Source organism: Brienomyrus brachyistius, chromosome 24 (assembly GCF_023856365.1).
Source record: "Brienomyrus brachyistius isolate T26 chromosome 24, BBRACH_0.4, whole genome shotgun sequence".
Taxonomy (NCBI): Eukaryota; Metazoa; Chordata; class Actinopteri; order Osteoglossiformes; family Mormyridae; genus Brienomyrus; species Brienomyrus brachyistius.
Window position 1 is genome coordinate 3,395,438 of NC_064556.1, and position 24,735 is coordinate 3,420,172.

General features: G+C 43.3%; 1 protein-coding gene across 1 annotated transcript; it reads left to right on the forward strand.

The window, feature by feature from the left end:
• The first annotated feature begins 1,951 nt into the window (after nt 1-1,951).
• On the forward strand, nt 1,952-15,002 carry LOC125719936 (CCR4-NOT transcription complex subunit 6-like). Its single transcript, XM_048994842.1, has 12 exons — nt 1,952-2,177; nt 4,455-4,577; nt 5,137-5,323; nt 6,373-6,458; nt 6,748-6,852; nt 7,981-8,049; nt 8,134-8,291; nt 8,971-9,125; nt 9,215-9,369; nt 9,452-9,682; nt 9,857-10,059; nt 10,618-15,002. Exons 1-12 carry the CDS (start codon nt 2,078-2,080, stop codon nt 10,825-10,827), a joined length of 1,782 nt encoding a protein of 593 aa, XP_048850799.1. The 5' UTR covers nt 1,952-2,077; the 3' UTR covers nt 10,828-15,002.
• The last annotated feature ends 9,733 nt before the right edge of the window (nt 15,003-24,735 follow it).

Genomic DNA, 24,735 nt, shown 5'->3' on the forward strand with positions numbered 1-24,735 from the left:
TTGCGCAAGTCGATGACACGTCTACAAGTTAGGTACACATACACTGGCGCTCGATAACTTGGGACTCAGTTGCTGACGTTGGCATAAACTTGGAATAAATTATCAAGAGCATCTTAACTGTGTTTCACGGACTAACAGATTTGCCCAGTAGGAAGTGAGAGTGCAACCACGGAGCAATCTGGATGAAAACAATATTATGCAATTCCTTACGTATATCCGGTAATATTCGTCATATTTTCATTGTATTTTTTGCCTTTTAAAATCTAAAGATAGCATACATTTTCATGCAAATTTACTTTCTGCAGAACATCCAAATAAGTATATGCTGCATTTAGGCCTATGTAAATTTCCCTAAAATTGTAACCAGAATTTTAATATTATTAACATTATAATTAATTATTATTATATTATTATAAAAGAACAACTACATTTTACAATCGGTGTTAAATTCGAGCCACCTGCTAATCATTTAAGATGAAACTCATGCCTTTCCATATCACAATATCAAATGTACTAGCACGGTCGTATACGTACGTGCCTACGGAGTTTTATATTATATAATGTGCTCCGACAGACTTTCTGCCCACAAGCGATCAGAAGTGCTCCTTACTCTTTGTATCATTACTTATTAAATCACATACAAGTCTACAGCTGGGAGTAACATAATATTTCATTATCAATATATTTTATGGACAGATTTAATATATTAGCATTGTTTCTAGAACCCCGAGAAGTCGGCATATATGGACAATCCTAATACCAATCATAATTTGCACAAGAAAACCCAAAACTGGGGGGTGTAGGATTCTACTAAAGGATCGAACTAAATTCTACTATAATTCATTCTTTGTCACAAAAGTCACAACCCAAATGCTACTATACCAGAGAGACCCAACATTAATTAGTATCCAGATTCTTTCTACGTAATCTATGGAGGCAGCTGAACCAATTTCTACTACGGAAACATTATTATTCAACCATAATCCCTTTGGGTGGAAGTGGACTTGCTGGACGATGTATTACGCCTGCATTGATTGCATAAGAGATGACTCCAAACTGTCCATCCTCCTTATATACTTATGCAAGATGGACGAGAAAAATAAACAGTACGGCTCCCTGGGTGGACAGGACGTCAGTTTTTCACGGGCCAGACTCTCACTCACTATGAGTAATTTAGAAACACTAATTGGCCTTACAGTGGATTATGGGAGGAAATTGGAAAGACCAGAGGAAACAGGCTGAGAACGTGCAAGCGGGATTCACACCCACCGCCCTTGAGGTGTGAGGACAGGGTTACCCACAAAGCCACTATGCTCCCTCCTATGATAACTAAACAAATACAGTATGACTTTGTATGTGTAATGAAATATGACTTAACAGAAACCTGGTCCTTGAATTCCCTCATCATTCAAAAGATATGCACTTAGATTAATTGGTGTCACTAAATTGCTTTTGATTACGCTTGTGTATCGACCCTATGATGGACTGGCATCCCTTCCAGGGTGAACCCCAATCTTGTGTTTTGCGCTACCTGGGATTGGCTCTAGGCCCCCTGTGACCCTTAATATGGCTTTTTGCTCCATAACTATTCGTTCATGCATCTTAGTTTTTTTACACAATCCATACTTAATACAAGCAGATCTGTCCCGTGCAAGATGTGGTTTCGTTCACGGAATACTGGCGTTTGTATTCGTTTATATATATATTCCTTTTCTTTCGCCGACGGATTAAACAATTTTGTTCGGATGGAGCGCAGCTCAGTGCGACTGAATGGCGTGCGAGCGAAACCCAGTGCGGAGGCGTTTGTGCAAGGCTGGCGTCCAATGGCAGCGCTGCGTGCCGCGGACTGACCAATGAGGGTCGGCGTTGCCCTGGTAAACCAAGAATCCCTGGTCCGCCATGATGTGCGTTTGCGCTCGCGCTGCGCGCCGACCAATGAGGGTCGGCGCTGTCTTCGTAAACTAAGAGGCGCAGGGCCGCCATGATGCGTGTTTGTGCTCGTATCTGTGTCGAGAAAGCAGCGGATACACATTGAACCAGAAACAAAGGAAATACGCACTCGTCCTCGCAAATTGGTATGCGTTTTCAGGTAAAAGAAAGCAAAACGAAACGACAACAAAAGCAAAAACGAGGGCAAACAAATCAAACTTTAACACCTGCGCTCATTAAGCGTCGACGTAGGTATATTCTTTCTCTTCTTTTTTTTGGACGTGGTTACGTTTGCTAGCCAGCTGCGTTAATTACAACAGAAATTAATCAGCGATCGTTTTTTGGGAAATAGTTCGCCACGCAAGCGTGCAGGAGAGCGCACCTTTCCAGGGAAGGGGGTTTAAAACCCGAATTTCGACGTTTATTTGCATGATGTGACGAGATTAAGCGGTAGAATTCGAATCATCCGCTAGCTAACAATATTGACAAACCAGTTATCCCGTGGGGGGCTAGCTGGATCATTGTTTATCTAAAATTGACTTCGTCAGTTTGGAAATTATATGTAACTAACTAGGCTGCTGGGACTCTTTTTCAACGAAATAAGTAATTGACGACTTTCTCATTATGTCTAACACACCCTTGGTAGTTTTTATTATTTTGAGCCGATCGTTTAGCGGCTAAGCTATGTGGCTACCTATGTAAACACATGTTCGCCGGACAATAGTAAGTTGATTTCTGGAAGCCCGATGACAGGAAAATATTAATTTTGGTTTTGCTTGGAAGAATTACAATTACCCGAATCATTTAAAAGCTTGGACGTGCATTTTTAGGAAATACAGTGGATGTCCTTCTAATGTGACAATGATACTTTTAGTGGGCTGGTTACAAACTTTTCAGTCACAATAGGGATTAAAGTTGTCGGCTTCCCATTATTTGGTTTATTATATTTGGGAGTACATGGCTGGCGAGCCATGTGTGCATGCCTATAGGTAACATTAGCTGACGCGGAGTGTGGTGACCGTTTTCAGTATAACATAGTGAAACTCTGCCGTTTCAGTTAGAAAAAAAAAACACGGTGAACTACACACGACGGTGTGTTTCTAACTGTGGTAAAGACAAATGACAATGTTTCAGTGTTAAGGCCTGTTTCTGAAGCGCCGTTTAGATTGTCGCCTGATTGCTGCCTAGTTGAGACTTACATGAGGAAATGGGATGCGTTTTTGATTGACGGGCAAGCGCTCCAATGGCTCTCCGGGTATGGTCTGCGTCCCGCCCCCTTATCGTGTTTCTGCTGGTTCTGGAAAGGGCAGCTAAGTTCCACCGTTGTTTGCACTTTACGTACCAGGCCCATGTGGCATGAGTAGACCGTGCCATTACAATTTAACCCCCCCCCCCCCCCCCACACACACACACACACACACACACACACACACACCCACCCAAAGAGACATTTCTGGTTTGTGAATTGGCTAACCATGAAATGTAGTAAGATTGTAGCTGTGGCTTTCCAGTGAACGTGCGTCTGGTTGTATGACGTATAGCTGACTTTGCTGATTGTCAGATCTGCATTTACATCTTATACTTTTACTTAGTATACTATGTGTGAAGTGTTTCATGTCGGGTTTCAGGAAATGCTGCTTTTATATCAAGGCTAAAATACTGCCTTTGATCATTTTCTGCATCCAGTATTCACTGAGGTGCTGAATGTGAGCGGGTGATTTCACCAGTTTGTTTTTGTTTTTTTTTTAAAAGTACTCGTATCAATTCTTAACTTTATCGTATGTTATCACTGCATGGGAAATTTGTTGAATATTGGCAGATGTTTTTCACGTGAGGGCTTTCTGCAGAATTTTGATGCAAATCCTTTTTGATGATGTTTGGATTTTATAGGAGCATATACAGTAAAAACATTTTCCATGTCTCACCTTGTAGTATTAAACAGGGAGCTGAACCTCCTTTGAGCGGTTGGCCTTCGATTTATACCCTCTTTTGTGTAAAAGGCACGGAATTTCCTGTAATGTGTTTAATTCTAAACAAAGGATCAGAACCTTGTCAGGGTTAGATCTGCAGTACTTTTCATTAAATTTAAATTAGCAGAGTTACTATGAATGTGTTTAAAAATAAGATTTGCATAAAACTGTTTAAAAATGCTATTGACTCTTTGCCTTCCAGATCTAATTAGAGAGAAGGATCAGCTAAGATCTACCTAGGCGTAGTAATTTTAATTCTCTCTGTGTTTTATATTAGGGTTCTTTTTGGGTAAAGCCTAACTTAACACCAGGTAGTTAGTAACACTGACACTATTCTATTAATGGCATTTCTGTGTCTTAAAGGATTTGAAGGAAGGTGTTGTTGCTTATTTGTAGACTGGATTCCTCTGGTGTTTCTGGGACAGAGTGACATGAATCGTGAGGCGTTAACAGGCGGCATGCAGTCTCTGTAAATTCCAACAAGTGTGTTGATGTTCTCAGGCACGGTTTCCTTGTACACCTCTGATGTGTGTGTACAACTGTCTGTCTTCGTAGTGTTAACCGGAATGCCTAAGGAAAAATATGACCCGCCCGACCCTAGGCGGATGTACACGATAATGTCGAGTGAGGAGGCAGCCAATGGGAAGAAGTCGTACTGGGCCGAGCTTGAAATCAGCGGTAAGGAGGGTTTCTTTTTTCTTTGACGCGGTGGGACGTAGCTTTACGATCGCCGCTGGCTGTTCAGATCGACTGCTGTTGATGCTTCCTGTGGTCCTATTCTTGGAGTATTGAGCAAGGATTTTTAAATCGGGCACATTTGCAGTCTTTGTGTCCAGTCAGGCAGTTGTTTCACTCGCAGGCAGCGTGCGCTCAGATCTTATTTAAAAAGGCCAAAATCATGAATGTTCTGTGTATTCAGCTTCTCGCGATTCATATGTCGGTTTATGTAACAAAAACGTCGACCCGTTTAGTTCCTCTAGCTAACTTTGAAACTGAGAATGACCCCGTGTAAGAATTATATGTGCACATACTTCTGAAGCCTTGGGTTACTTGCTTAGTGAGTAATGTTAGTGTTGTAGTCTGAATGTTGTGCTTTATATCACAGGTGAGACTCTTGTTTAGTGGCCTTGAGTCAGATACTAAGCCTGATTCACAGCAGTGACGCATCCAGCGATGTGGAAGTGCTTGCGTATGTTGCCGTGTGTGATATGTCTGCACTTGTCTTTGCCACGTGCAGGCAGAGTGCGCAGCCTGAGCTCTGCACTGTGGTCCCTTACACACCTCACTGCCCTGCACATCAGTGACAACTCTCTGTCACGCATTCCGCCTGACATTGCCAAACTCCACAACTTGGTGTACTTGGACCTTTCATCCAACAAGATCAGGAGCCTGCCAGCTGAACTCGGCAACATGGTATCTCTCAGGTGAGCTGCGCCGACCCTCGCTTTCTGCTCCCCCCACGCCCAGCCCGAAACCGTTCCACGAAGCCAGATGTCTCAGCAAGCTGGGTTACCTTAAGCTAGGAGTCATGGTCGTCAGATAAGAGTTTAGGTATGGAAGGTTCCTACTGGACAGTCATTAGCCTTAGCGTAAATTACTCCAGCTAACTGAGACATCTTGCTTCGTGGAATGGCCCCTAGCTTTGCTACATTACCTGTAAGCTAACAGACTGTCAGGTTTTACTCCCTGAAACATCTGCAAAAAAAGAAAGAAAATGATTCTAAGGACTTGGACTTCCTAAAACAAAATCTTCAGCTGCGGTAATTATCCAGAACTTTCCTCTGGCTGTTGTCTACCTCCTCAGCTGGATAGATTAGTGCCGTGTTGTGAGGTGTCACTTGTTTTCGAGAAATGGGGATGATGTGTTAAATGGGGTTGGGGGGGGGGGGGGGGGGACCTTGTCTCGCTCTGTTGAACAAAAGATCTTGTGTCTTTGGGCTGTTTAGAAAATATTCTTTCTGTCTGAAGCATGCAATTAAACAGCTGAAAAGGGATTGTTGGTGTCCATTAATCTGAAGAGCCGCATGGTACAGTTTGACTCTAGGACATGCAGTCCGGGTGCTTTTGTGTCTTCGCCCAACCGTGGTTTCGATTTCATATAAATACGTAGGTTTATTTTGACAGACCTGAATGCTTTGACAAGGGCTGCTCTGTTTAGATAGCGAGCCCAGAGGTCTGCAGTCATATGGCAGATGGAACAGCAAGTGCTTGGCCTCCAGTACAGGGCACGCTGTCTAGATTGCCCTTCACCGGCATCTGCCAAGTTGCGGATTGGTGTGCCCTGTCAGTCTCTCTAGGTTTTGATTGCCCCCCTTGTCCTCTCCACTCCGCCTCCTTCCTATGCCAGGTCTGCTAATTGCCCATTTCGATGCATCGCGCCCTCGGCATTAACGAGTCTGGAACGCATCTCCAGGTGCAGCGAATCATGGCCGGGGCTCCCGTCACTAAAGCCGGCGCTTCTTGTCCTTTTCAGGGAACTGCTTTTAAATAACAACCAGTTGCGGGTTCTGCCTTTCGAACTCGGGAAGCTGTTTCAGTTGCAAACGCTTGGCTTGAAAGGTGAGTTCCTCGCTTTTCGGGGTCAGGACTCTTATCTTTCACGTCCAGTGTGGGAAACCACCGAAATATTTTATTCCGAGGGGTGTAAGCTGTAAGGCAGATTAGGTTTAGTTAATGATAAAATGAGCTTATGCTTTCTCGGTCCCTTCTGTGTCGTTTTGCTTGCATCACAGAACTTTTAAGTTATTACTTGCGTTTGATTGCATTTAAGGCCGCAATAGTGGGAAGTAAGTGAAAGTCTTTGGTTGGCGAGTATTTAGTCTTCTCATTCTCTCGGTGCTCCCTGCAGGAAACCCACTTGCACAAGAAATCATGAGCCTCTACCAGGAACCAGATGGGACACGTCGGTTACTGAACTACCTGCTGGATAACCTCGCTGGCACCACCAAACGCAGTGAGTGCTGCTTTCTCAATGGCCGGAAGCTTGGTTGTGCTGATTGGTCAGCTTGCGGTTTGATGTGCGTCAGTCATTGCTGGGAGGTGTTCTTTACTCTCCGCTGCCCCCTCCTCCTTAGCTTAACGTACTTCTGTGTTGTTTCTGGATCGGTCGGCTTGCCTTTTCTTGCTCTGAGGCCTGTTGTGCTACAGCTAATCAAACAAATTCAGCGTGGGAGCTGTTTTAACAATCTTGTGACTTGTCCTAAATGCAGCCTGTAAGAAACCAGATTCTTATTGTCCTTATCTGATGTTAGCTTGGCTGTTGTTTTTGTCAAATCAAATTCCACCTTAGTGTTGGTGTAAAGACAGACAGCTGAACATACGAGTGCGATAGGAAAACGGACTTGGTGGAGAGGTGTTGCATAGTGCTGTGGTCTGTTACTAGCAGCTGTGCTGCTGTTGTTGTATCTTCAATTTAGAGCTAAGATAAATGTAATTTTAAACATAGCTGCTTGTTTCCCACTGTCTGCTCTACTGTTGCCCAAGACTTGCTTAGTAAACTCGGGATATTGGTGGTGTATGTTGTACTGTGATTGAATCATGTGACATTTCCTTGATCACGTTGCTCCAGTCAAGTTGAAATGACAATTAAAGAGCGTGTGGGATTTTAGCTGCTTAAAGTAAACACTGCAGACTGGGATGGGTGTAACTCATAAAATGTCTTAATGGCGGCCTTCTCTGTAGATGTCAGATCTGACGCGATGTGAAAACCGCATTGGATAAGCAGGTTTTTTCCTACAGCTGCATTCATGTTCTGGCTAATCAAGAGGAGGTTGAAAACAGGATGTTCTGTGATCTGGGATGCTGACTCAGGGTATTCATGTAAATGTTATTCAGTTCCGTATAAATTGATTTATTTGTGCCCTGTTGTTAAATGGCAGATGTCATTGCCATGCCCTTTTAGGAATTTTGAGCACCTACCCACCCCTCACAGCCGATCCCCCATGCCAGAGCTGAAATGTGATTCCTCCTCTAGCAAACAGGACGATTTGATTATCTAGATGACTAATTGATGAACCGATGAACCTGAATAGGCTGTAACAGAGAGCTCAGGTGCACTGATACTGCTGCTATCTGGCTCTAGTCTCCACAGAGCAGCCCCCACCCAGGTCCTGGATCGTGCTGCAGGAGGCGGACAGGACGCGCCCCGCAGGTAAGACCTCCCGCCCCGGGCCTCTGGTTTTGGCGTGACCTCGAGTCACGCTGCTTTAACCTTTCCCACCCTTTTGCACGGCAGCGTTGTTTTCCGTCATGTGCTACAACGTGCTCTGCGACAAGTACGCCACGCGCCAGCTCTATGGCTACTGCCCGTCGTGGGCGCTCAACTGGGAGTACAGAAAGAAGGCCATCATGCAGGAAATCTTGAGCTACTGCGCTGACATCATCAGCCTGCAGGTGGGGCTAGCGCTGCAACCGCATCTGATTGGCTTTGGAGCTGAGCAGTTACACTTAAGTGATCTCATGGCATGCGTATTGTCTTGGTCTTAAACTTATGGTGTTTTCCCTGTAGGGGCTGCGTATATGATATTGTAATTTCGCATTATTAATTTGAGATGTAAACAGATGTTACTGGGGCAGTTCACCTCAAAATCAAAAAAAATTTTGTATATGCTATAGTGCTATTTATCTGTCTAGATCGTTCTGCTGGGAGTTGCCTAGTTTTGGAGAAACTGGATGTAGAAATGTCAGCCATCTTTAGAATATTATGAGACTGAATGGCGTCCTTTCGGTGACTATTACAGGGCCAAAACGTATACTTGAAAAATTCAACAGCATGGTCTCCTAGCAGAAATCTTGACCCGGTTACGCAAGATAACTCACAGACCTTGTAGTGAGCAGTTTCATGTAGCGATTGTTGTCTTTCCGCCGAACTCCACACGCCAACCATATCATTACGCAGACGTTAGCGCCGGGCTGCTCGTGCCCCTGGGAAAAGGGGCGGATAGCATGTACTTAACGGTTTAATATTTGCCTGCATAGATGTAGGGAATGATCGATATGAGATGATGTAAAAATAGCTGGCTGGCTTTGTGTATGGTTGCCTGGTTACACCTGCCCTGTGTTGTCTTTACAGGAAGTTGAAACAGAACAGTACTATAACTACTTTCTGGTAGAGCTGAAAGAGCATGGGTACGAGGGCTTCTTCAGCCCAAAGTCCAGGGCCAGGACCATGTCCGAATCGGACCGTAAGCATGTGGATGGGTGTGCAGTATTCTTCAAAACTGAAAAGTGAGCTTGCCTCTTGAGACCGCTTCTTTCGGCGTTCCGTCCCGTGTCAGCTGTGCCGGCCTGTTAAATCTCGCTCGCGTCGTCTACAGGTTTGTCTTGGTGCAGAAACATACTGTGGAGTTTAACCAGCTGGCCATGGCTAATTCTGAGGGTTCGGAAGCCATGCTGAACCGCGTCATGACCAAGGACAACATTGGGGTTGCTGTGCTCCTCGAGCTTCGCAAGGAGATAATGGAGCAGACAGGTGGGTCTCCAGGCTTATGGCGCACTCTTGGAGTCGCGTACTGTGGTAACCCCGGCTTACTTAAGCTACTCTTGCTTTCCAGCTGGCAAACTGCTTGGGATGGAGAAACAGCTCCTCCTAGTGGCTAATGCTCACATGCACTGGGACCCAGAGTACTCCGATGTGAAGTTAGTCCAGACCATGATGTTCCTGTCGGAGATCAAGAACATCGTTGACAACACCACACGAAGCCTCAAGCTGAACTCCATCTCCGGTGAGACCAACGCCATCCCCCTCGTGCTGTGCGCTGACCTCAACTCATTGCCCGATTCTGGTAAGTTCTTTGCAAAATGTATCAGCCAAATGTGCACTAGGTATTTACAAATTGTGTGGCGACTGGTGCTTGGAGGAGACTTGGTTTTGCGTGACCAGTGGATGGCGCTAGAGAGGCCATGGGTGTGGCTTCCTGAATGACAAATGGTGTGATGCATGTCTGTGACGCGTACAGGTGTGGTGGAGTACCTGAGCACAGGAGGGGTGGACAGCACGCACAAGGACTTCAAAGAGCTTCGCTACGTTGACAGCCTGACCAACTTCAACTGCAATGGCAAGAAGGGCACACCCAATGGCAGGTTCACGCACGGCTTCAAGCTGAAGAGCGCCTATGAGAACGGCCTCATGCCTTACACCAACTACACCTACGACTTCAAGGTACAGTCCCTTCTCTTTCTCTGGGTGCTAGGATTTTCGGGGGGCTCTGTCAGAGAAATCTCCAAATAATCAATTGTCTTCTAGCTTGAGCTGATTCCCTAAAGTCAAAGCACATTAATAAAATGAGTGAGACTGCTTTGAGCTATGTGCGGAGCTACACATTTCCCGGTAAACTGTTTCGGAGCTTATCTTTCTTCTTATCTTATCTGTCAATTAGGTCCTGTTGGGTGTTTTTTTTTTTTTTTTTTTTTTTTTTATTATTTTATTTTTTAAGAACTTGCCAAATGAGCGTAGCTTGGAAATACGAGTATTACTGCTTGACCCATCTGGTCATCTTTTCGGTTAAACTCGTGCAACGCTAAATTGAAATGTTCGCAGACATTGATGCGAAATAGTTCTGAAGCATGACTAAATATTGTTCACCTAATCCTGACATTTGCGCACTTTGTGTAACTAGAACTTAAATGCTACCTGAAGATTTTCCTGGTCAACGCTTGCAGTGTTTGGGGGATAACGATGCACGAGGGGTTTAAAAAGCTCTTTCCTCTTCTCTTTCAGGGTGTCATTGATTACGTCTTCTACTCTCAGCCTCTGCTCAATGTGTTGGGCGTCTTGGGGCCAGTGGATCCAAACTGGCTTGAGAACAATGTCAGCGGTTGCCCACATTCTCATATCCCCTCTGATCACTTCTCCCTATTTGCACAGCTGGAGCTAGTTCTGCCCTATACGCCACCAGTCAATGGAATCCACCTGCAAGGCCGCAGGTAGTCTTCCGAGCCACTGGAGGGAGCTAATTCTCCCCAAGCGCTTTTCTGTAAATTTTTGAAGAAATACATAATCTGTATAATAATATGATCAGAGAAGTGAGGTATGGCCAACAGGGATTTTTCTCTTTTTGTAATGGTTTTTAATAGATTTTAATTGACGCTAAAGTCAATACTGGTAATACTTTTACCATTTTCAGGCGCAATGTAATGATCTGGACTCTTAGATACTTCTTACACTCTCCCCACTGTTACTGCGGCGATACCCATTGAAGTTAATCTTTACGTTCTCTACCAGCGGTCCACAGTTTAAATTCTCTATAGATGAATGCAGTAATTTCACAGGTGGAAGAACTCAGGATCACACAGGCATCGTAACACACACAGGGGAGAGAGTGCAACATCCATAGCTATCCAAATCCAAGCTAGTTTTCCGGCTGTGTTAAAAACTCTCACCTTTTTCGTTTCGCCTTTTTATTTGCCATGAACCCCCTTGTTTTGCGCACAGTAATACCCCCCCCCCGTGTGATGCATTGTTCGTTTTAAGTGACGGACTTGTCAGCGAAGGAGAGAGCCGGCCAAACTTGCTTTACACTCTATGGTGCTGAAACCAACCAACCAACTCTCCTGCTGCTACAAGTCCAGCCCCCCCGCTTCCCCCCCTTTAATTTTAAACCTCATATTGCCATTGTATAGCAGTAGTATGTTATACATCTACTGGCTCTTAAAGCCATACTGCTTGTCTTTTTTTTTTTTTTGGTGATTTGTAATCACTGGAACCCCTTAATTTTCACTTCTAGACGCGCTGCAGCTTAATTTATTCAGCTGAATTTAATGTCTTTCAATTATTTCAGTTCCTAATTTTCCATTGTTTTCTTTTTCTTCAAACGGTGGGAATGAAGTTGGCCCCCTCTGTAGCCCCTCTCCTTTACCGAGTGATGATTTATTTTTTTTATGTATTTATTTTTTTTTTTAATCGTCGGTTGATTAAGCAATTGGTCGATTAAGCAATTGGGCGGTAGCGCCATCTTGTGGACTGGGGTGGAGGGAGTCGACTGAGGGCACAAGACCAAGGGAAGGTTCCCTCCTAAGGGCGCGAATGATGTCCCGGCCAAGCCCGACGGCCCTCTCTGCTGCAGTAACTCTTGAGTGCCCTTTGCCAGGTCCATGGGGGTGATTGACTGTCGACTCTTGGCGGTCTTAGCGTGGCATTACAGCTGCCATTGGCACCAGCGTACACACAAACACTTAGACTTGGCTGCCAGTAGTGACCTTCACAACCATACCTTCATGTTTCATTGTAGGGGTTTTTCATACAAGTATTTATAATATTGAAATTTGGAATTAGCGTTTACATGATTGTATATGAACTGCAAACGACCTGATTTATTGCATTTTTGTACTAGGAATTCCAATAATCAGATTTGGGGAGGGAAAAAAAGATTGTATTGTCAACTAAATTTCTATCAGTTTTAACGTGTTTAAAGACACGACCAGCTTGTACAAAAGACTTTTTAAAAAAAAAAAAAAATCAAAGGAAAAAAAATTGTTCCTGTAATCGCTGCTACCGTTTGCACTCCCATGGGTCACGTTTCTTAGATGTACCACAGTGGTGTTTATTTCCAAAATGTTGCACTCAAGGCAGATTCCGACAGCACTTCAGGAGTCGATCTGCTCGACCAGGCAGCTTCCGCCAACATGCCCCGAGTCACCCCCCCCCCCCCCCCGGGGGCGTATGAAATAGCGAGGGAAGTACCCTGCCCCCATGCTTTCGGCTCTCTGGAGAATGGAGCCCCCGTCCCCCGTAGGTCTTGGGAAAGATGTGTGGAGGAGACCGGTCGCTGAAGGGAGATGTAAAATAAAAAAAAATGCATTGTGCCTCAACGATTCTGTTGGTCGCATAGGTTGTGCAATCGTCTGACAGCTGAGCAGCTCTTCGGAATTTTTTTTTTTTTTTTTAGGATTCTGTCCAGTTCAATATCTGCTGTGGGAGTTAATACTGTTGTTTCTGGTCTCCTTGTGGGTTTACGGAATTCTGTAGTAATCAGTGACTCTGTAATCGTCGGGATCTGTCTGATTTTCTATCAAATCATACTATCAGTGCCCTTCCATTTGCATGCTGCACTGCCTCCCAGAGAATCATCCTTCCTTCCTTGGTCTCATTAATAACCAGTTTAGCTCTAGAGGGCCACTTCCTCTTCCTTAACTCAGGCAGTTCTCTCACCTTTTGTTTTAGGTCTGTCCCAAGTGCTAGACCATGGGTATATGTATTTTTTTTCCCCTCCTGCCTACAGTGCCATCTGTTGCATACTGTTATGAAGCCAAGATGTAAGCTAATCTGTTACTGTAACTTAGCTTTTTTTATTTGTGTTTTTTTTTGTAGGCTTTAAGAAAAGAGCACAGCCTAGCTTGTCGATTTCCAGTACCACTGTGTTCTGGTACAATTGGCCATGTCAATGCGAAAGGTGGAAATAATTCCCAAGGTTTTTAATTGGAAATTGATTGACAAGCACTTAAAGCTCGTAACGAGTGCAGCTACTACCTGAAATCGACTATTACAGCTTTTAAATATGTGCTGTTGTACAAACCAATTTTAATTTAATAAATTTTAACTTTCCAAAGGAAGAGACAGTGAAGCGATAGGTCTGAGATGTCCTCTTTACCCAAAGCCTGCTCTTATCTATTTAAAATTTCCTTTTCACTCGTTTCTGTTGAACAAAGTGTCCAGTTGATTATATTGAATTGCTGATACTATTGTAGTTGATTAAAACAGCCTTTTTTTGTTTTTGTTTTGTAAAGTGTGAATAAACGTTGTATCTCGTTTTTCTTTCTTTTGAAATGAATCTTGTTGTGTATATCATGATTATCCTGTGGTTGAATGATTTCATCTTTTTCTTTAACCCATTGTTTTCCATGATGCACAGACCAAATTCTTTTATAAAAGTTTCATAAATGCAATGAATTATGGATTTATGGTTTCTTATCTGAGAATCGAGAGTCCTTGTGTCCATGTTACCATTGAAGATGCATTCAGACACGAGTGATTGCCACCACATAGGAAATGTCATCTCCACCTGTAGTGTATGTACAGAGCGGCTTCCTCACTGTCTTGGTAAATGCTTTAGTGCATGGGTCCCTTGTACAGTGATGTGACGTGTTTTTAAAAGCACAGCTGGTGATGGCTGCATTGGAATTTGGGTCTCCTGTCACTTCTGAGGTGTGTTGCTTTAAGTTTACAATCCAACCCCTCCCCCCCTCCAAAAAAAAATCCGATCTTGTAGGTCTCTTAAGCTAAGGTTGTAGAGGCAAAGGGTGAGTCAGTCAGGGTGGACATTTCGGTTTTGATCAGCCGCTTACACATACACATCGACCATCCTCCCCGCTGAACTCGGTGTTTTATATTTGTGGTACTTTCTTGCTCTGTATTTGCACTCTGATCATCAGTGAGGCTGTTCTAAGGCTCCACTATTTTGTTTGGGTAGCCCCGCCCCATCCCACTTTTGCTCGTCGCTCATTGGCCAGTTGCGTCCGTGTTACGTGCGTGTTCAGGTTTCTAGCTGCAGCTTAAAAGTAATAGCGGGAAAAATATTCCGCCGTTTTAATGTCAGTGGGGAAAACTAATGGTATTGGATTATTGTAATCTTTAAGGGTCATTGCAGTCCAGTAATATGATGTCAATTTTGGAAGAAGCTAAAGTTGCAAACGACGTTTTATAGACCCTACTGTCTTACAGCAGTTTTCGCTGAACTCGTCTTCTGTCTCGTTTCCTCATCCGCTTGGTTATAACTTTCATGTAGTATTAGTTGTGCAGCAAAGAGGACTGTAGCTGGCCGTGTGCGTGTGTATAAATATATATAAATATTTATATATATATATAAATATATTGACTGTCATATGTGAATGCACTGGACCAACTCTTGTTTACCATTCATTAAATACCAGCAAAACACTTGCACAATGTTTTACGAATGTTAATATAGACATAGGCAGCTGTTTTTAAATCATTACTAGGAACTATTAAAAATGCCTAATGGTAAACAAGGATTTTTCAATTTTACTGTTGTCCTTATGTCTTGGTTACCTTTTCGATTAGTTTGTTTTTAACAGGGTCTGCTTGTTTCCTTTACACCTATGTATTTTTCCTACTTATGGTTGAAAATAAATTCTATATCTGTTTCAGTCCAGTTGTGCTGTAGTCGTTTCACTGACTCGCTGAAGAGATTTTTCACTATTTCGTCGTTAACAAAATGCAAAGACTTAAGTTTTTTAAATGCTTTGTTTACATACACGAAACAGTTGATGGAAATCAGACTTGGTTAGATCTCCATATAGATTGTAAATTGATAGTGTACCGCAAATGCAGCGATGTTTCAGCGGTCATGGTAACTTGTATATTATTGCACAAATACAGGCCTAATTAATGTGTCCGTGCAATATATACGAGCTCACAAAGTCTCACTTTAGCGTTTTCTACCCGAAACGCTTTACTTAGTTCTGCTTGAAGCTACGCCAGTTTTATGCAAATGCGTTTGCGATAAATTGATATTGGGTAGTGTTTTAAGTATAAATACTGTTTTAATCAGTTGCAGCGAGGAAGGTATTTCTGCGGAATGTAAGCCTGCTGTCTGACCGATAGGTGGCACTGCACGAACACCAGATCCAAAACCTCTTCTGTCTCCCATTTACAATGGATTTGTTTACAACTACAGTATCACGGTATATTGTTTGATATTTGGCTTAACGTTCGTATCTAAATAAATCAATAACACATCTATTCCATATTTATTTATTGCATAAATATATTGAAAAAATATAATCGTTTCACAGACCTAACTTTTGAAATCATATATCTTATTTGGAACTGAAACTACACATTTCCCCCTCCGGCTTGTGTCCTTTTAATACCGGTTGGTGCCCGAATTGGCCCATTTCCCCGTCATTGACGCCGCCATGAAAACAATTAAGCCGTAATTGTTACTGTTGCTACGCCGGAGGAAGTAATTCACTTACTGGAAGGCAATCCAGCCGTCGCCGTCGCTTCCTAGCTCTTTTTGACTTGTATATCTCGAAATTGTGTGGCAGTAGGCTTTATTAGTTATCAGATTTATTATTCGTAGTAAAAGTTATGCATTTTTACTTCTGTAATTAGCTGTGCATTATTGGAGGATAAATGTTTTATGCTGATCGCTTAGACCGTATTATGTATATTCGAGGTTAATTAATATCTTCTTAGCAGACGTTTTAATTATGTTGAGTGCCCCCCCCCAACAAAGTATAGTGGAAACAGAGAGAAACATTCATTTTTACCTTTTAGTATTAAATTCCATGTACTGTCAAGTGTCCCAGTACATCTGCAGGTTTCTTTTTACCTTAAAATTGCAACAAAGCACCTAGTGTTGTTTAAATGTGCTGGCATACACTAACCTCATCCAGGGACGGATTATGGGTTGTGTGGGCCTCTGGGCAAAACGTTCGCGAGGGCCTCCCCCCCCACCACCACAATTCAAGGCCCTTGGCAGCCAAACGCCCTCCCTATAGGGTCAGGGGCCCTTGTAGGCAGAGGATCAAAGAATGTAGGCCCTCTAAAATAGACAAACGAAAATACATTGTTGATAAGCGTTGCAAATTGTTTTGGGCTAGGGGCCCCACGAGCCCCCTGCACCCCAAGGGCCCCTGGGCAGCGGCCCCGTTGGCCCGGTCCGTAATCCGTCCATCCATCCATCTGTACCTCTTATCCTGGGTGGTGGAAACTCTGGAGCCTTTCCCATGAAGCACAGGGGCACGAAGCAGGATTTATACTGGAATACCGTTCTCCGTCCCACGACTAGTATAATTAAATCGTAACTCATCTGCTAAATGTTACATCTCTTTTATATTTATCTTTTTTAATAGGTACAATTGTATTGGTCCATGTATTATATATACCACTTTGACTGGCGCAATGGTTAACACAGGGGTTTTCAGAATGTGGATGGATGGATGATCTGTGTAAATACGCAGTTGTTTCTGCGTACCCTCTGGTCTTTGTATCTCATGTCGGTGACCTTTTATAAACGGAAGGGCACTTTCAGAGTGACAGGCTAGCAGGCATGGACTCAAGCCAGGTTTCCACTCAAAGCAGCGTGCCACGAGTCAACTCATGAATTTTGCTGGTGTTTTGGAGAGACCCTGTTTCTCTAAAATTTATTGGTTCAACACATTTCTCAGTCTGTTTTTTAAAATACAAAATGTTCTAGTGTCTTTGCCAGATTTTTCCCATAGAGAACCTATTTAAAAAATATCAGATGTTTAATAGTGCAACATGCATATGCCACTATTAGTGAAGAGCAGAACTACATACAGTGTAAAGCACAGCCTTCAAACCCATCTTCATCCGGTGACACTCGGGCTGGTAAGACAGAACTTCGCCAATCCCTGTGAGACTAAATTTCTGTGCCCAGTATTGCAGAAGAGATAAATACAATTAAGGATAGTTTAGGCAGCAGTAAATACAACACACACTCCCATAATCCTACATGGCTCAGTGCATTGACTCAGGCTCTCCCTGCGATCTGAAGGTTATTGATTCAAATCCCAGGTCGGCAGACTGATTTCACCATCGGTCCCCTGAACGAGGCCCTTAAGCCCGATTACTCCAGGGACTGTGAGTTTTCACAATAAAGACAAATGTATGTCACTTTGGGCAAAAGCTTCCGCTGAATAAATACAATGTCAATATCTAAAGAAAAAAAACCCAGTAAATTTAGAAAGAAAATTAAAAACGGTGCCGACAGTCTACCACCGTGGTAAATATTGTTGAGGTTTTCTTGCATGCTTTTCCTGATTCGGCCTGAGAGGCCCCTCGTCTCCCCCGTCCATTAGGAGATCTCCGCAGCGCAGGCTACCCGCAGTAGGTCCGCCATCCAGAGCAGCCCCCGCCTCTGCCCATTAAGCTCACTCTGACCAGCCCTCCCTGACTTGAAGTGCATCCATTTTTGACAGGCCAGGCTTCCCGCCGCTGTACCCCCCTGGTCACCTCATCCAGAGTAATGGGATTCATTTATTCATCAGAAGTGAACTGGATTTTGAAACCGAAGCCTTTTTAACTCCCCAATTCCTCTCGCCGCTGCCCCCTCCTCTCGCTACATCTCTGTGAAACCTCTCGCAGCAGCTCGTCTTCCGTGTGACCCTGTGCAATCTTAGGGAAGCGGGGATATTTTAGCACGCTGAGTGAATCCAGCGAAGATCTATGAATAATTGCAAAGAAGGGAAGTCAGGGAGACACTGAGATAAACACTGACGGGCAGCACTTTAACATGAAGGGAAAAGATGGGCTTGGCTGTCATCTCGCAAAGGTGGAGATGTTCTTCGATAAGTCTGAGACCTGCAATTTACACAGCGATTCCATTTTCTATTGGAAGCTTTTCGCTTTCATTTTGAAGATGATAAGGCAGCGATCAGACATGGCTGCTTTTCAGGAACCATACGGCACCAAAACTAAGTCAGGGTGTTACCTTCACGAAAGCTTGTGGGTACGATTTCAGTAAAACATAAATATGAGCATGTGGATTTGCTTAATGAGCTGTTATTGTTTATAAATCTGAAGTGTGTTTAACTTGGAAAACCTTTCAGACAACAAACACTTATGTGGCTACAGTATGTAGTTATACCTGATTATTTTCTTCTTATCATTTAAGAATCTTTGGTACGGTATTACAATATTTCAACACTGGTGTAATTGGGGTTTTACAGTCTGAGTGCTTTGTTTAGTCTGTTGATCAGACTTATTAGTCTTATAGACTAACCTTTATGGGTCTTATAAAAGCCTGGACCTCCTCGCTGTTAATACCATACTCAGTACATCAGTACATACTGCATACAGATTAAGTACATACAGGATACAGATGAACCCATCTGTCTTTTTGGAGATGATGTTGATGAGCTTTGAATTTTACCTGCTAAGGTAATTAGCACTGTTAACTTGCCTGTCTGATGCTTCTGTTCAAAGCTGGACTGGACGCTGAGACACTTGCTGGTCAATGGGGCGTCATTAGGAGCAGAGCGGTGGCTCGCGCTGCGTCATGTGACATTCCCAGCGATTCCACGTGATTCTGGCGCGCTCATTGTCTCGGCCCGTCGCGCGAGCACCGCGCCGGCAGCCACGCGGCTTGTTACCGAAGTCACGCTCGCGCCAGCGCCCTGTCAGCCCACCTGCCCGAAAGTCTGAAAGAAAAGCTAATTTGCTTCTAGCTGTCAATACTGTAAGCAGCGGCAACCGGATCCATGCCTGGTCATTCCCTTTAAAAGAGAAATGGCAGATGACAAGATTAGTTAATTATTTGCCTAATAATAACACCCAGTATGAGCAGCTTTGAACCCAGGGCCGATCTGCCCCTTTCCTCCTCTGTGGCGGTTTCGGTAAGAGACGAACATCTTTCCCGGAACGTGATTTGAAGGAAGGCAGAGATCTTTCATTTGGCCACTATTGGGCTCTCATTCCTTCATTAATCTAAACAGATTTTTATCACTCCACGACATTTAATGTAATTTAAAAAGATGACCTACCTTTCACTCCTCGTCTGCCTGTACCGTTTCTGCTTCGATTAACTTGGCTTTTTTCTTGAAAAAATACGTTTTAGGTTTTCATGTAAAGGGTAATTGGAGCAAAATCCATTATGGAGAGCTATGTGTGAGCAGTGATACCTGCATGTATTAAATATACTGTTGGTTTTTTGTATGAAAGGTTTCGTTTTACTGGTGTGGTCTGTTTTATGGTGATGATCGAAGTTTATTCCTGTCTCATTAACAATAGCAGGCAAACATACTTTTTTAAAAACACAATTTCTGCCTCCTTAAAATCGCAAATACAGGCGGCGCTCAGCTTACATGAAATCAATTTAAGTAAGTCCGGGTTTACAGAAAATATAGATGGATACACGGCGTTTAGTGAAGCGCTAATGCAAAAAGGCGACAAGTCTGTAATAGTACATAAATAGATTTTTCTTTCTCTCTGTTCATTTGCTCTTAGTAATGCTGCGGGTCATTTAATAACGGATTAAAAATATGTAGTTGAGTCTGTAGTGTGATATTGTTGCCAAGTAATTGTTATGGGACTGGTCCACCAGATTTTTTGCCGGCTCACCCACGCTATTATTTCCGGCTCCGCTACTGGCCTGTAAGTAAATGATCACTTTTCATTTTTTATATATGCGTCCTTGAGCATATATTACTAGTGTATTATTTGCTTATGTGTGTTTTTTTTTTCTTCTATAAGGCGTCTTGAATGGCAAAGGAAGGCAAATCCGACTTACGTGAAATCTGACTTGCGTACGGGTTTTTGGAACTGTTTGCTTACATCAGTCGAGAACCGCCTGTCTAAGAATTACCGCGATAAAAAATCTGATGCATGTACGGTAGTGTTTCCCAACCCAGTCGTCGGGGACCCCGAACAGTCCACGGTTTTTGCTCCCTCCCAGCTCCCAGCCAATCAGGAACGTCGAATACCCTTTACACGTGTCCTAGGAGCTGAGAAGAAGCAAAAACATGGACTGTCCGGGGTCCCCGAGGACAGAGTTGGGAAACACTGATGTATGGTCAGGTTTATGGGGACAGGGCTGGGCACTGCCAGACACACATTACGGTAACGCTAACTCAGAGCCCAGATTCACCAGAGAAGTATCTTTGCAGAGGTTGATGAATCTCAGCTGAATTTAAGGTGCGCGCTGTTGCCTTCCAGGCGTGGGACAAAGCGTGATGCCTGATGACAGTTTTAAAGCGGCTCCGGGAATGTGCTCGTAAGAAAGCCACATTTTCACATATATTACTTGCTCTCATTTTCTTTTCCCTCATCCAAAGTAAATGTCCCAGCTTTAAGGCACTTAAACAGCTACCTGTTCAGATTCTGGGTGAGATAGCAAGCAGCTCCTTAGCGTTGCTCTCGCAGAAAGCTGTCCTTGATGCCGCATTGCCAAAGCGCAACCATTCCTGCGTCTGCTGTGGGCAGGCCTGGCCAAAAGGCTTCCCTTTAATGAGATAATGTCAGAAAGGCGAGGTGGAATTTACCTTTCTGCAGTCTACTGAAAAAAATACTAGGCCGCATTACGTCTGCTTTCCCAGCAGAAAGATCACAGCAGACTTCCTTCCCAGATGTAGCTGAAGGATCTGTCCCTGGCAAAGGTTGGCGAGCTCACTGACCGGAAGTTTCCGCTCCGGCTTCCAGCTGTGACCCTGCTCTTTCTAGTTAGTTTTCCTGACATCTCATATTTCACATCTCCTACTCAACAGTCTATCAGTTTCTGCAGTCTCCCTGAGGTTGTCTCTCAGTTTCACGGTCTACATGACGTATAGGCTCCTTCATATTTCTTAGGACTTCCACGTACCTGTTGTCATATATCGAGGGTAATACTTAGCACTTATCGAGCATGCTTAACGCTTATTTGTCTATTCAGTCAATGCGTAAACAAACCTGGAAAGATGCAAGACGACGTATGTATTCGGTTGATTAACCTTGTTTATTTAAATATCTCGACCTATGTCCTGCTTTTATTTTATCCTACGTCGTGCGCCGTAATTGTGCAAAAATAAAACAAAAAAAAAACTAGCAGTGTGATTTTGAATGTAGTTAAATTTTAAGGAAATTAAATGGACTTTAAAATGTATGTAATTGACACATTAATTAGGCAACGTCTGATTTTGAAAGTGAATGATTGCTGCACAGCGAGAGGTGTGTTCTGCAAAACTGTTGGTGATTCGTGGCCTTTTATAGGCTGTCAGACATTCATAATTTAGTCAGAATTTTTCGCTTTCTAATTTAGTGATAAAAAGCTGCATGTTAATTCCGTTTTGCCTTATCCTGTTATTAATGAAAGACACAACAATGTGATTTTAATAAAAGTTTCTGCACAAATAAATGCCCCTAATACATGCATTGCATTATTAGAACAATAAGTATCGTAACATCGTTTCAGCCTGGTTTTAGAATTAATGTCCGTTCCTTATGCGATTAATAGCCGGAACATTCCGTGCGAGTGTCTGTGTTCTATTATTAAATTCTTTCCCCGTGTTACTATCAGAGCATGTCACCCGTAGGTTAAAAAGGTCTGATATATGAAAAATGCTAGTTTTCTATCCATTAATCTTCTCGGTGAGTATTCGCTATAAGGCCACTATAATGCTGGAAGGTGTCCCAGGAAACATAGCACATGAGACAGCAGGCACCCTGGACTGGATTCCAGTCCATCGCAGGGTGTACGCACCCGCGCACACACTCTCACGGATTATGGGCAATTTAGAGAGACCTGTTACCTAACCGCATGCTTTTGGACCATTGCGAACTCCAGACATGCAGAGCTAGGGGTGTGAATCGAACCCGAATCCTGGACATATGAGGTTTCTCCGCTAACCACTGAGCCGCCATCCTGCTCATAGTTTTTCTACTTTATGCCAAAAAAAAATATATATACACACACACACACACACATTTATATATATATTTAAAATGAACACATGTCTGGTTTTTTGTAGCATGCATAACTTGATCTTGTTGTCGTGTGGAAAATAATGGAGCCACACTGACTGCCAAAAATCCTATTAGGAATTGAGAGACTATCTCTAGGAAGATGAAAAGCCTTGGAGTTGAAGGAGTGTGTGTGTGTGTGTTTGTGTGTGTGTGTGTGTGTGTGTGAAAATGCATGATAGCTTCGATGCGTGCTGTTATTCTCTGTGTGTGTGTGTGTGTATGTGTGTCTTCCAGGCCATATGCCATCTGGCAGAGGGATCTTGAAAACCCTAGATAACAAGCTCAGTGGGTAAGAGAGTGTCCAGAGGGTCAGAAGGATAGCTGTAGATAGAGTCTGCCCAGATACCCTTGGGTCCGTGGGAGGGAACCACAGAAATGACACCGATGCTGATGAGTCAGTGGGCGCAGAGTCCGCCATCCTCAGTTTAATGAAAAAGGGATGAGAAAAAAAGAAAAAAAAAGTAATCAACCAATGAAAGAATACTCGTGTTCATAGACTTTTTTTAAAGGTTTTTATATATATATATATATATATATATATATATATATATATATATATTGTCGCCTTAGTGAATCCTTTCAATTCTGAAAAATGTCCTTGCCGACGTGAATACATAGCTTAGTATTTGTGAATGATGCGTAACATAATCTGTGTAAGGCGTGCTAGAAGCTTGGAGAGCGTTACATCGGTTTTTAGTTTTTACTTGGCTTTCAAACATTTCTTTTTTGCTTCCTGGAGCAATATATTAATATACTGGTTTATTTCCGCTAAATCAATTTAAATTGACTATGGCAGAAAAATGTCCGAGTGACTGCGAATCAATGATAAAATGCAAATTCGTGTGTCAGTATTTTGTTTTGTGGCTATGAGATTACTCTGAAATGTAGGTAATGTAAGGTTGTCATATGTATTGCTAGAAATTGTTTTCAATTTTAATGGCATTCATTGAAATCTGGATTTTGTATTATATTAATATTAATCCCATGTTTCAATTTTAAGCATTTCTTTGTAGCAGAGCTACTCCAGTGACCTTTTAACCATCACGTCCTGCTTTCTTGACTCTCTGGAAGCTCCAGTGGGAATTTTCAGCCATTCCATGCACATTACCCACAATGCACCTTGTTTGCTTCCTTATGCAGAACCTTGCCCTGGTCTTTGGTGGGTAATTTTCTGCCCAAGAGGAGCGTGCGAGTGAAAAGGTGTATGACCTGCTGAGAGGCTTGTTATGGTGCACGGTCCCAGACATGAAGGAGACCAGTATTGCCTAATGGGGGGGGGGCAGCACCCCCTATGGCCAGAATGCATCTGGTCTGACTGGCCTGGCAGAGTCGTCAGATTCTTTTATGTCTTCCACTTCCCTCCTCTGCTTCTTACCGAGAGCTAATGGTGCTTTTCACATGTGGGGTCCTGCAGGCCACCCCCCCCCACCCCCCCCATTCAACCCTGCCCCTCCCCGCCACCGACCCCCTTACCCCTACATTGCTCTCTATTGTACTATGAGCCTTTTAAATTTATACTTGACTCTTAGCCTTTCAGGAGTGTGATGATTCCTTGACTTTTGCCCGTGTTCCGTATTTCTCAGACCCATCGAAAGGTAAATTTCTTAAACATAACGATACATCTGAGCCCAGAACCATGTATAATGATTTTCTCTTACATTCCGCATGGAGTAGTTTTGAATTGACAATTGAGTGGAATTGATGTTGTTTATTAGGCTTATTGCAGGTTGATAGAATCAAACCTGACTGCAGATTTGCTTGCTTCTCACACACTGGAATCGCTTGTAACTGGGTTTTAAAAACACACGGTGTTTATTACAGATCCGCTGTGTGTGGGGGGGGGGGGGGGGGGTCACTGCCGTCACACTCTTTCCCGGGGGCCTGTTTTTATTGTACTCGGCTATGTTTCGCCGTTGCTTATTAAATGCCGGCTTTCTTCCTGCCCCCAAACCGGTTCCTGGGAGCGAGGTGGATTTCATTATTTGTTTGTTATGCCTGGCGATCCAGTTCTGCGCGGCGTTTCTGGGCAAGCAAGATCTCATAAGCGTCCACAATACAAGGCGCAACAGTAATATTAATAAAAATAATTAGAAGAAAGCTTTATTCATCCTGAGGGAAATGATCGTGCCAAGACATCGTGCGAGATTACGACAGCGGAACAGAAGTAACAGGACAACAAAGGAAAAACAGGACGAGAGGTATAAGGTGAGTAAAATGGGCGCTAATGTGCAGAGGGATGTATATGGGGTACTGTGAAAATGAGCAAAGCAGAATCTCTACCTGAACAAATAGAGTGTTACACTAACATATGAAGGTCGTGGGTTCAAGTCCCAAGGACCCCGCGAATACTTTAGCCCTTCCCTCTACTATAAGTTGCTTAGAATATGTGTTAGATACATGTATATCTAGATAAAT

What these genes read in the sequence shown, in the direction of transcription:
- LOC125719936 (XM_048994842.1), top strand. Translation starts at nt 2,078, where the DNA reads ATGCGTTTTCAGGTAAAAGAAAGCAAAACGAAACGACAACAAAAGCAA. An exon ending in TGCGCTCATTAAGCGTCGAC is followed by an intron (nt 2,178 to 4,454) that starts GTAGGTATATTC and finishes CTGTCTTCGTAG; the next exon opens with TGTTAACCGGAATGCCTAAG. An exon ending in GCAAACGCTTGGCTTGAAAG is followed by an intron (nt 6,459 to 6,747) that starts GTGAGTTCCTCG and finishes TGCTCCCTGCAG; the next exon opens with GAAACCCACTTGCACAAGAA.